Genomic DNA, 12,992 nt, shown 5'->3' on the forward strand with positions numbered 1-12,992 from the left:
AAAATTCCCGCAACTGCCATCCAAAGGCCAAAGGTAAGCTGCCTTCCAGAAGGGTGCTCAAGTAGTGAGATAACTAGTTATAGGCACATTGACTTAGGAACTCCTGAGATGACAAGACTGATCCATCAACCTTTACCAAATTTTCCAGCAAAGACACCCCTTGTCTCCTGTCGGAAAATCCAATTCTCACTACCTGGCACAAAGTCCGTATTTCCACTCAGCGGCAGCAAAACACTACTAGAAGGGTCCTGTTGCCAAAATGGTAGCAAATCTCTCCAGAGAGACCAAAGGGGTCAGAGCAAGACGCTGTTGCGGGTCCTCTCAGGCAAACATTTTAAGGGAGCGTGGAGTGGTAGTTCAGATGCCAGGGGTGAAAATAGGCCCGTTCTAAGACTAAGTCCGTATAGGTAGTAGTTCCCAGGAGCCAATCCCGCAGATTTCAAAGCAGGCAGACTTGGTTCTATCGTTGCATATCTGGGAGCCCCAAATCCCGCTGGGTCTGGGCACCTACCAGGAACTGCCATTGCACTTTGGGGTTTTTGCCACCCCAATACTTATCTCCATAATGACACTAAGTCCCGGCACAATAAACAAATGGGTTGTGACTGCAAAATATAAAACCACCGAGGGAAAAGCACCATGCGGTAAAGCTGTATCCCCATAAGAGATAAGGTGAGAGCATTCCAAAGTGCCAGCTGCTCCTTAGTGTCTCTGAGCAACTTGGAGATGTTAATGTCTTGCAAGAGTTCTGGGTTCATTGGCAATTGTATGCCCAAATAACAAAATGAGCCTTGGGTCCACCACAGTGGAAAGGTGTTGCCCCATGACTGACGCAACCTATCCGAGCTTGCCAGCACCTCCAACTTTGCCAGGTTAAGAATGGAAACCAGAAAAATCTCAATATTCAGTAAGGCTTGCCATGAGGTTTGGCAAAGAAAGATGTTGCTCTGTGATAAGCAGCAATAAGTCATCCGCAAACACCGCTGACTTAAAAATTGTTTCCCCTATCCGTACTCCACAAATCTCCTGGTTACACTACGAAAAGGAGTGGCGATAGGGGGCAACCCTGCCAAGTTCCTCGTCTAATAGGGAACCAGTCCAAGAGGACCCCCATTAGTGAACACCTGTGCCCTCGGATCGGTATATAGTGTGTGTATCGACTGTGCAAATAAGCGAGCACCTTAAAGAGAAACCCCCACTACACCCAATCAAAGGCTTTTTTAGGCATCAAAACTGATCAGGACAGCAGGGGCACTCTCCAAATGCGCAATCGCTCTCCCGCATGTAAAACCCACCTGAGGCTCTGCCACTAATGATGGAAGAACCCTCACCAGTCAGCCAAAATTTTGGCCTCCCCATTTAGCAGAGAGATAGGGTGATAGGAATACGGGCGGTCAGGGGGCTTAGGAGGACAATGATCTGGGCCGTATTAAGGTGGTGTGGCAGCTGACCCTGGTGGATTGACTCATTAAACACTTACACCAAGACTGGTCCAATCTCTGCCTGCAGAAGCTTATAAAACTCATTTCGTAGTCCATCTGGGCCTAGAGCCTTGCTTAGAGGGCTGTGCCTGATCACCCACAACACTTCTTCTACAGCAATGGGCGCATTGAACTACACCAAATTCTTGTAAGTCTATACTCGAGAGATATACCTCACTAGCCAAAAATAATGGGGGCTGCGGTTCATAGAGCCAAGCGAAAAATTCCTTCAACTGCGTTAATGGCATCGTCACTGTGCACCAGGCTTCCCCTAGAATCTAACAGTGGCAATTTTGCTAGGCCCTATACTCCTGTGGACCATTCTAACAGCCTATCACTCTTACTCGCAATTCTATATAGCTTATACTTGTAATGCGCTAGGGACCTCTTAGCTCGCCTATGCAATAGTTCATTCAGAGCCTGTTGAGTTTCTAGTAACTGCGCTTTAATCCTGTGTCTGCAAAGAGATGCTACCCGCCTCTCCAGATGCAACACCTCCCAATGCCAGGCCTTCCGCTGAAAAATAATATAGGAAATGACCTCTTCCCTGAGGACTGCCTTTACGGTCTCCCAAAATAGGACTGGGTCATCTCTATGTGCTTCGTTGTTGTCCCTATAATCTTGCCATTTTGAAATCAAGAATGGCAAGAAATGGCTGTCCTTGTAAAGAAAGGGAGAAAATCTCCATGAACCGCCAAGAGGAGGAGTATTTGCATCAGTCATCCAGAGATACTTGTATAATTTATAGTTTTCTGTTAAGTTATGCATGTAACTCTGTGCCTGTGCCATGTCTATGCCCACCTGCAAACTGTACATTATCAGATACATGCACATAGCTACAGACTAGTGCTTAGGTGCTTATAAGTACATTTAATGCATGCATTTTATGAAATACACTAGCCGTTAAGCCCATTAAAACGGGCGAGATTTATGTTTTGCAAAATGTAATAATTCTCACCTCCGTCCATCCATGTCCAACAAACCTCCTCTCTCCCCTGCCCTCCCCTCCCATGTCCAGCAACCCTGCTGTCTCCTCTGCCCCCCCCCCATGTCCAGCAGCCCTCCTGTCTCCCCTGGCCTCACCCCGTCCACCGACCCTCCTCTCTCCCCTGCCCTCCCCCCATATCCAGCAACCCTCCTCTTTCCCTTGGCCTGCCCCCCCCCCCGTCCACCAACCCTGCTCTCTCCCCTGCCCTCCCCCCATATCCAGCAACCCTCCTCTTTCCCTTGGCCTCCCCTCCCACCCTGCTCTCTCCCCTGCCCTCCCCCTATGTCCAGCAACCCTCCTCTCTGCCCTGCTCTCTCCCCATGTCCAGCAACCCTCCTCTCTCCCCCCTGCCCTCCCCCCATGTCTGCTATTCAGCAGCAGCAGCAGCCCATACATAAAGAAAACCAAAAAAATAAAAATCCTCCTAAAACGCACCTCCGTTGAGAAGCATCTCACATTGGCTGAAGTCTCAGCATGCACTCCTCCTCTCCCCTCTGACGTCTCGGCGTTTCTCTGGGGTCTTCCGGCAGGGGCAATGACGTTGAGGGGAGAGGAGGAGCGGCTGCAGAGACGTCAGCCAATGTGAGATGGTTCTCCACGGAGGTGTGTTTTAGGAGGTTGTTTTTTTGTTTTGTTTTCTTTATGTACGGGCTGCTGCTGCTGAATAGAAGCAGCAGCAGCCGCCGGACAGAGTTTGTATTAGCGGTCACGGGTGGCGAGGCGGTCGATGTGGGGGGGAGGGGCTTGGTGAAGCGGCGGGGGAGGGGTTGGGTGATGCGGCGAGGAGGGAAGGGGTAGGGGCTTTCTGATGCCCCACTGCACGGGTTGTTGTGGCGATGCGGCGGGGGGGCACTTAGAGGTGCACCGTCGAGGCTGTTTGTGTGTGTGTGTTTGTGTTTTTGTATGTGTTTGTGTTTGTATGTATGTGTGTTTGTATGTGTTTGTGTGTGTATGTGTTTGTGTGTGTTTGTGTGTGTTTGTTTGTGTGTTTGTGTTTGCATGTTTGTGTGTGTGTTTGCGTGTTTGTGTTTGTTTGTGTGTGGGGGGGGGGGTTGCGGGTGGTCGTGTGGTTGGGGAGTTTGCCAGCAGTCTGTAGCGATTCCTAGGCAGGGGGAGGAGTACGGAAACACTCCCCCTGCCTGGGTCGTTGTTTGTTGGAGGGGGTGCCTTTATGGATCCCTTTACTCTCTGTGTTCCGCCCTTGAGGGCGGGGCAGAGAGACATGGTGAGTTGGATGGCTTCACCACCATGAACTTACGAACTGTTTAGGGATTTTGCAGATGGCTTCAGCAGTTTGTCTTCAGAATGTTGAGGTAGCGTTTTATGTACAGATGGGGCGTGGCTGAGGGTGGGTCTATGAGTGAGGGTGACTGGTCCTAGCCTATGAAGACTACAGGATTTTTGTGCTTCTCTGCCTTGGAGTGAGCTTCAGAATGTTCAAGGTGGGATTTATTAATATAGATGTGTTTGACAAAAAATCCTTTTCTGTTTTCTCTTTCAGGTGCTTGCTAATTGAGCGGGATGCTTTCAAACCAAATTCTCCATTGACACAAAGACTCATGCAAAAGGCCTCAGCTGTTCACTGCCTGGGATGAATGGGCACTCATATTGTAATTACAGTCTCAGCATCTGTGATCAACAACATTTAAGAGAAATCACATTTCAATAGTGGTGGCAAAAAAGCTCATTGGACCAGTCTGATGAAAAGATTTGTTGTTTTTGGTGCTAATAGAGAAAAAAGGCTTTCATAAATTAGAGTACTGAGTGGCATTAGATGATTGTACTATTCTGGGAAAAAATGGTCTACTCTTCAATCTGTAGCAAAATATAAAAGGCTAAACTGTTTTGAAGACACAATACTGTGTGGAAATCTGTATAGAAAAATTACCTTTGAAAGAAGTCTACTTGTATTTTCTTGCTATGAGATTTTTGCATGGGTACAAAAAGAAAACCACCTAGTGGCATGCTTATATTGTGATTGGTGGTATGTCAAATAAAATCACTATCTTAATAAAATCTAAAGCTAATGTGCTTAATTCCTTTTCAAAAACACAAGAAGTGTCATACTGGGTCAGGCCAGTAGTCCAATGAACCCACCATCCTTTTCCTAGCAGTTGCCATTCTGATCACCTGGATGTGTTGATGGATAACTTCCTCCCTTAGATGGATAGCTGTAATAACATGAGCTAACATTAAGACGTGCTATTTTACCACTTACTTGTTGAGAATTGTTATCACTAATTCTTGCTGTTTTAGCACAGGTCCCATTTTATGCACCAAGACTTAGTTACTAATAATTGGGGCCAGGGGCGTAGCCACGGGTGGGCCCGGGCCCACCCACTTTGGGCTCGGGCCCACCCAGCAACGGTGCAGAGAGAGACGCCGTGGCCAAAAGAATTCATCTGCTGCCGGCACCCTGCAGGCCTTCTTTCCTCCACCTCCCTCCCCCCCCCCTCGGGCAGCGCAGTGTCTAACACTACAACAAAGCTGCACCGGGTCCGTCCTCCCTCCCGCTACGCTGCTGCCCTCCGGTTCCATCTTTGTTCTTCTGCTGCTTATCTGCAGTGAGCGGATCCGCGCGTTACCAGGCTGTCTGTGTGCTGCCTGCGACTGCTTCCTCTGCGCTGGCCCCGCCTAAGGGGGCGGGGCCAGCGTAGAGGAAGCAGTCGCAGGCAGCATACAAACAGCCTGGTAGCGCGCGGATCCGCTGCAGATAAGCAGCAGAAGAACAAAGATGGAACCGGAGGGCAGCAGCGTAGCGGGAGGGAGGACGGACCCGGTGCAGCTTTGTTGTAGTGTTAGACTGCGCTGTCCGAAGGGGGGGGGGAGGGAGGTGGAGGAAAGAAGGCCTGTAGCCAGCGTGCCAGTGGTGGCTGGGGAAAGGGAGGGAAAAAACGTGCAGCACATGCTGGAGGGTGGTTGGTTTGTTTGTTTGTTTGTGTGTGGGTGGGGGGTGGAGACAGGAGCACTGTTGGGATGAGGGAGTGAGACAGGGTAGAGCTAGGTGGGGGGAGGGCCGGAGAGATGCTGCAAGGGGAAAGAGAGGGAGAATTGTTGGATATGGGTGGGATGGGGAGAGGGAGGGAAAGGGCATGAGAGAAAAAAACGTGTTGCACATGGAAGTGGAAGGGAGAGATGAGAGGGGAAATGTTGAACATGGCATTGAGGCGAGGGAAAGGAAGGATGGAGAGATGGTGGTAGGTGGGGGGGAAGGGGGTAGAGAGAGATGTCAAACCAGGGGCTCAAGGCAGGGAGAGGGAGAAAGGTTGGACATGAAGGTGGAGAAGAGGAGAGGAAAGGAGATATGCACAAGTGGGGGAGGGGAGAAAGAGGGAAGATGGATCCAGGGAGGGGAGAAAGAGGGAAGATGGATCCAGGGAGAGAAGACAGACAGTGGATGGTAGGGAAGAGAAAGGGAAAATGCTGGATAATGGGGGAGGGGAGAGAGATGGGACAGGAAGATGCTGGTGATGGGAGGTAGAAGGGATAGGGAAATATCAGGCTACAAGGTAGAAAGAGGGAACAGATGCTGGGCTGGAAGGGTGGAGGGAGGGTGACACTGGGAATGGGGGAAGCATGGGGGAAAGGCCCAGGGAGTGGAGATGCCAAGGAAAAAATGAGAGAATAGTGATCACAGGGGGTAGAAATATGGCAATGGCATGTAGATTGAAAATGGAAGGGAATGGAAGGCTGAGAAGGAGAGAGATGCGGAATGGGAGAGCTAGTGGGTGAAAGGAGATGGAAATGTGATAGATATCTGAAAAGTAAAAAGAAGGAAAAGATTTAGAAAGAGGATGAAATTTGAGTGTACAGAGGCAGAAAAGAAAAAAAAAAAAAGAAAGGAAAGAGCTAAAATGGAAAGATCAATATTTCAGAGGTAGGTGTAGTGAGGAAATGAAACAACAGGAGAAAAAAGACAAATGGACAACCGCTTGAAGAATTAGCAGAAGACAGACAGGAAAGTGGGAAAGAGAAATTGGAACCAACATGATGGAAAAATAAAATGTCTAGACAATAAAGGTAGGAAAATCATTTTACTTTGAATATTTTAAATGGAATATGTTAACTTTGGGAAATGTGCATAGCGGATATCTTTTTATTGTGTTACGTAGAAAAGGAAATGCGCTTTTGTTTTGGGGGGTTTTTTTCTCCAGTGTTGCAGTACATGCTGAGGTTCCCAGTTCAATTTTGTCTATATATTTTTATTTCTAATTTGTGATCCCTTGTTCTGTAATTTGTGACGGTCTGTCAGTGTGACTTTAAGGGCAGATGAGGAGAGGGAATTGGGGAAGGGGCTTTATTTTCTGCCCTGGTCACCAGCATGGCTAACGGCAGCCCTGACCCTTGTTGTAGCTAGTGGGGGTTCCCAAGCCCTACTAGCTGGGGTCTCTTCTGAAGCTGGCCAGAGATGCTTTCTACTGAGCTTGGCAGATGGGGGCAGCATCCTGGAACTACTGACAACTAAGAATGTTTGGGGGTGCTGGCATCAGTGGCTCGAGGAGTTGCTGCTGCCTACTGGGCTTGGTGGGGAGGAGTTCTGGCCATCTTTACTGGAGGCCTTCAGCTGACAGAGATTGGGGATCCTCATCTGCTAAAGTATATTTTGAATTGGGAAGTGCTGGGGGGGGGGGGAGAGAAAATTTTGTGCCCACCCACTTTGTGCTCAGGCCCACCCAAAATTGGCTGTCTGGCTACGTCACTGATTGGGGCTAGCAATAAAATAACCAGTCTTTGGTAGCCCACATTGATGACTTCACTTCTAAATAATAGTTAATGGACCTGTCCTCTAGAAACGTATCCAAATGTTTTTCAAACTCATCTAGTTTAGTAGTCTTGACCACAGTTTCTGGCAGCAAATTCCATAGGTTAATTATGCCTTGACTTTTTTTAAAATTTGCTACTAGATAAGAAATAGTTATTAGCTTGTTCCACACCATGCACAGTTTTATAAACCTCTATTATGTCTCCTCACTCTTTTGTTCTCTGAGCTAAATATCTGTCAAGATGTTCCTCATAAGAGAGCTGCTCCATTCTTTTCTAGTCTTACTATATCTGTTGTGGGATGTGGTGACCAGAACAGTAGACAATACTCGGTATAAAAATTACTGTTTACATTGGAATTTAGCAGTGGTTCTCAACTGGTGTGAGGTGCAGGGGCAGGCAACCTTGATCCTTGAAAGCCACAACCCAGTCAAGTTTTCAGGGTTTCCCCAATGGCAATTTGCATGCATTGCCTTCATTATGTGCAAGTAGATCTCATGCATATTTATTTGGGAAATCCTTGAGCACCCGGCAAATAGAGTAGGTTTCTCCCTTCTTTCCTTTTCCCTCCCACAGTGGATCCAGCACCTGTTCCTCCCGCATCCTCCCTTAGCACCCCCAGTCCAGCAAATCTGTGCTGATGGGGAGGGGGGGAGGAAAAGACAGAGCTACTGGGTCATAAGGGGGGAAGGGGAGCATGAATCTACACTATAGGAATGAAGGGAGAGGGGACAGAGAATTGCTGGATGTTAAGGGGGAGAGAGGAGACCAGCCATGAGACCAGGAATACTGGACCATAGGGGTGGAGGGGAATAGAGAGGGGACAAGGAAATGCTGGACCCATAGGGTAGAGGATTGAGAGGGATGGAAAGCAAGGTTGTGGAGACAGCAAAAGAGAGGGTCCGAAGTACACAAACCAAAGCAGCACAAAAGGGCCTCCAGAACTGGAACGATGGTACAATCTGTAATGAAATGGACCCGATATGGGCCATGTTTTGGCACAGAAAAGTGCCACCTCAGGGGTCAATTTAGTATTCCTTTAAGTTAGAAATAACCCAAATTGTCCTTTTTTTTTTTTTTTTTTTAATTTTGATCTCCAGCAGATTGTACCAGATGCTCCCGAATGCAGTAGTGAATATCAAAGAACATTTGTTAAAATAGAATTAGGTCTGGAGGGGAAGTGACATCACAAACACTGATGGCTGCCTGAAACCAGAGCTCCGTGGCATCCCCGCTATTATTTAGCTATATCAGCTTCCATCTGCCTTGAGTTTGGGCTTTAAAACCTGTTCGATTTGTATTTAACACTTCCTGAGTGGATCCGGCTGATTACACTGCTGATATGTCGGTGGTACGAAAAGAGAGCTCGCGGCAGCCTGGTAGGTTGGCAGGTAAGGCTTTGAGACGCCATGTTTCTTCCAAGTGTGTTTCGCACTCTGACTCGGCACTGTTTACAACCGAGGCATGTTCTGCAATTGCCTCTCGGGGGATGCCTAAAGATTTAACTGACTGCCTTACCGAGAAGACACGAGATCAAGGCGTCCAAAGAAGAGATATTGGAACATATGGACACTCTCTGTGTTGATTTGCGGGAACTCGGTGGCCGCATGGAGGAACTGGAGACATGTGTTGAGACCCAGGATGAACTTCTAAACGCGACAGAGGCTCGTTTTACAAATTTAACTGCCTTATATGAGGAAATGCAACACAAACTGGATGATTTGGAGAATCGTGGACGACGCAACAATCTTCGCTTGCGTGGGGTCCCTGAATCGAGTGATAAAGAAGATGTGCCTGTTATTGCCCGTTTGATCTGTGGGAAGTTGCTGGGATCAGAGGATTTTGTGACAGAGAGAGCTCACAGGGCGCTAGGTAAACCAGCTAATAATCAACCCCGGGACATTATAATCTGCTTTGGCTCTTAAGCTGTGAAGGATCAGGTGTTACAGCAGGCATGCCAGCTGACCAGTGTGGAATATAACGAGGCAAGAGTCACAGTGTTCCAGGACCTATCTCAATTTACTTTGAATCAAAGGCGTGCTATGAAGCCGGCTTTGGATGTACTGGTCAAGCACAGGATTCCATTCCGGTGGGCTTTCCCCTTTGCACTTTGTTTTACAGCTGGAGGGAAGATGCACCGGCTGCGTTTGCTATCTGAAGTTTGGAAGATCTTAAAAGAGATGGGTCTGACGAGTTCTACTGCGAGAGCTAAACTCCAACAATGGAAGCATGTTGTCAGCAAGTCTAATAACACTTAAGTAGCTATTTGCTCTATATGCCTAGTTCAGTCGTCTGTTTTTGTTTTGTTTTTTTTGTATAGGGGCTAAGTGAATTACTATGTTATATGATTATTGTTTGGTTTGGTTTTTTTTGCTTTAGGAATGTAGCAGGTGTATGTAAAGGGGGTGAGGCTGGTGTGACCGTGTGTGAATGAGGGAGTGAGGGTTAGGGTGGCTTTGGGAACGGTGAGAATGAATGTGCATAGGTGGGGGTGGCTGGGGTGGGGGGGGGGGGGTGGTTTGGGTGGTGCTGTGTTTGTGGTAGGCTCTTCCTTTGGTTTTCCCAGACAGAGGTGTTGGGGTTTCTGTCTGGTGGTTATTTGGTTGGAGGGGGGATGGAGATAGGGGGTGGGGGGTTCTTTTCTTTATCTCTTTTCTCCCACTCTTCCGCCTTCTTTCTTGCTTTGGTTTTTGTTTGTTATCTTAGCGTTTGCTAAATGGCTCATATATTGTTGAATAAATGAGTATGGACTTAAAGTTTTTGACATATAATGTCAAGGGTCTGAATTCTCCACAAAAGCGTCAGAAATTATTTAAGGAACTAGAGTGCATAAAAGTGCATGTTATATTTCTCCAGGAGACTCATTTAAAGCGGGAACATGAAAAGTTTTTAGCCCATCATCATTACCCACATGTCTTTTGTGCTTCTGCTGCTGATGCATCGTGGAAGCGGGGGGTTGCTATCCTACTGCATTCATCTCTGCAGGTTCAATTGGTGAAGGTTAGGCGGGATCCTGTGGGTAGATTTCTAAGTCTACGGGTTCTATTGAATAACTTTGCTTTCTCTTGGTTGCTGATAATGCGCCCAACGAATCTCAGGGGGAATTTTTCACAAAGCTTGGTAAAGCTGTTTAATCTGTTTCCTATGGTAAATTGGTCTTGGGGGGTGATTTTAATGCATCTTTTGACCCGACCTTGGATAAGTCAGGAGAGGTGTTGAAGCTTGATGTTATAAATTTGAAGGCCCTGGGAGACTTGGCTAGGACGTTAGCAGTGTGTGATGTGTGGAGATTACACTATCCGAGGGTTCGGGACTATTCCTTTTACTCACATTCGCATGATTCCTATTCTCGCATTGATTATGTGTTAATGGATGTGTCTCTGGCTCAGGGTAGTTGTCTCTCTGGAATTAACCCCATTACTATATCAGACCATTCCCTGGTTTGAGTTCAGTTGTTGTCCTTTTGTGAGGAAGACCGAGACAGCAGGTGGACTTTGAATGTTTCCTTGTTGAGGGAAGATAGTATTGTAGCTAACTATCGTACACTCCTGAAGGAGTATTTAGATATAAACTTGGCTTCGGGACCGTCTCTGGGGATTGTTTGGGATGCATTGAAGGCAGTCTCTTGGGGGTATTTCTTACAACAGACTAGTGGTCGGTTTCAGGCCCGGCGAAAGAAGATAGATGACTGAATTTTTCAGTTGTCTCATTTGGAGAATATTCATAATTCCTCACCTTCGATTGCTATCGTGAGGCGGATTCAGGCTGTTCGGCTGAGATTAGATAATATTTATACAGATCAATTGCAATTTATTCGGGGTCAGCAACAGCTCACTCAGTACTTTAATCATAACAAACCGGGTCGTTCATTGGTCCTTAAGTTGAGGCAGCATAGATTTGATCGTACAATTCTTCGTATTGGGGATGGCAAGAATACATTGTTGTATAAATCTTCTTTGATTCGGCAGAGGTTTCAGTCCTTCTATCAATTTTATACTCGGTTGATTCTACAATTCGCCAAGATTCTATTGGGGTCTTCTTATCCTCTCAGAACTTACCTTCCTTGACAGAGGAGCAGCGCTGTATGCTGGATGGTGCTATTCAGGTAGATGAAGTTGTTAAAGTTATCAAGGACTTGCCCATTGGGAAAGCCCCAGGCTTGGATGGCCTACCGAATGAGTTTTATAGGATGTTTAGGGAAGAGTTAGCTCCTCTCTTGGTGGAGATTCTTAATGGTATTCAAGAGGGGAAGGCTCTCCCGCTGTCTATGTTGGAAGCTTGGATAGTTGTGATTCTGAAACCTGGCAAAGATAAGACGGATTGTGCTTCATATCGACCCATTTCCATTCTCAATTTGGATGTAAAGATTATAGCAAAGGTTCTGGCAAATCGATTAGCTAAAGTCCTTCCTGAGTTAATACATCCAGGAGCGTGCGTGTGAATTAATGGTGGGAATTCTTCGATGTTCTCCTTGTTTAGGGGGACGAGGCAGGGTTGCCCTCTTTCGCCAATGCTATTCGCTTTAGTTATGGAACCTCTCGCTATTTCAATTAGGTCTATTATTGATATATCGGGCATTGTAGTTGGTGATCAGGAGTATAAACTTGCAATGTTCGCTGACGACATCTTACTTTCCTTATCCAAACCGTTAATTTCTATGCCTAATTTGCTTAAGCTCCTGGCGGAATATTCTGCAGTGTCAGGATTTAAGCTTAATATGGCAAAGTCAGAAGCTATGGCCATTGGTATCCCCAGTCCAAATCTACAAGTCTTACAGCAAACGTTTTCTTTCAGGTGGGTAACTCGAGGTATTAAATATTTGGGGATTCTCCTTACTCAGAATTTTTCGGATTTATCCTCGACTAATTATCCCTCTCTTTTGCGGGAAATATATAAGGACTTGGAGGCGTGGAGTTCTATTGATCTGTCCTGGTTTGGTCGGATTGCTTCGTTGAAAATGAATGTGTTGCCTCGTTTGCTGTATCTTTTTCAGGTCTTCCCTCTTCGTTTGTCGCATAACCTTTTGTAGGGTATTCAAGATCGCTTTTTCCATTTCATTTGGGTGAATAAAAAGCCATGTCTCTTGATAAATTTGTTATATAGGGATCAGAAAAAGGGTGATTTGGGTGTTCCGAATGTGTATTGGTATTATAAGGCGGCTCAGGCTCGGGCTGCAATAGAATGGTTCCACACTAGTTCCCAAAAACGATGGATCTTTTTGGAACAGAATTCGGTAGGCTCGTGCCCTCTGCATTCCTTAATGTGGCTTCCTTGGAGAAACCGTTCTTTCGGTCGGGCCATGTGACCTTCTATACCGTCCACTTTTCATTATTGGGATGGTCTATTTGGTAAGCCTGATCAGGTCTTTCCTAAGCTTAGTCCAATAACTAATAACCCCCTTTTTCCACCTGGTCTTGAGCCTGGGCCATTTATGAATTGGTTCTCGGCTGGTCTGAAGACCTGGGATCAATTTTTTGATGAAGATGTGATTATTCCCTTTAATGTATTGGCTGAAACATACATGATCTCACCTGCGGATACTTTTGCATACATACAAGCGAAGCATTTTCTCTCTACGGCAGATATTAAGGCCAAGATTCTTCGAGAAGATTCCTTTTTGGAAGATTTATGTGAGGACTCTAAGGGAAACAGGACTCTTATTACTTGTTTGTATTCTTACCAGCGTAGGAAGGTGCAGCACCTGGTGGATCATCGCTTGCGTTGGCATCAGGAGCTGGATTTGACATTGGGTGATGATGATT

The 12,992-nt window shown here is 46.6% G+C and overlaps 1 protein-coding gene across 3 annotated transcripts in view; it reads left to right on the forward strand.

Annotated features, from left to right (window-relative positions):
- Positions 1-4,179, forward strand: part of TTC38 (tetratricopeptide repeat domain 38) — a 561,013-nt gene extending 556,834 nt beyond the window's left edge. For all 3 annotated transcript variants that reach the window (XM_030214669.1, XM_030214670.1, XM_030214671.1), the window contains one exon: positions 3,971-4,179. In XM_030214669.1, the coding sequence (XP_030070529.1) occupies positions 3,971-4,064 (94 nt within the window). In that variant the 3' untranslated portion in view covers positions 4,065-4,179. The remainder of the gene's footprint in view (positions 1-3,970) is intronic.
- The last annotated feature ends 8,813 nt before the right edge of the window (positions 4,180-12,992 follow it).

The sequence above is a fragment of the Microcaecilia unicolor genome, chromosome 9, assembly GCF_901765095.1.
Source record: "Microcaecilia unicolor chromosome 9, aMicUni1.1, whole genome shotgun sequence".
Lineage (NCBI taxonomy): Eukaryota > Metazoa > Chordata > Amphibia > Gymnophiona > Siphonopidae > Microcaecilia > Microcaecilia unicolor.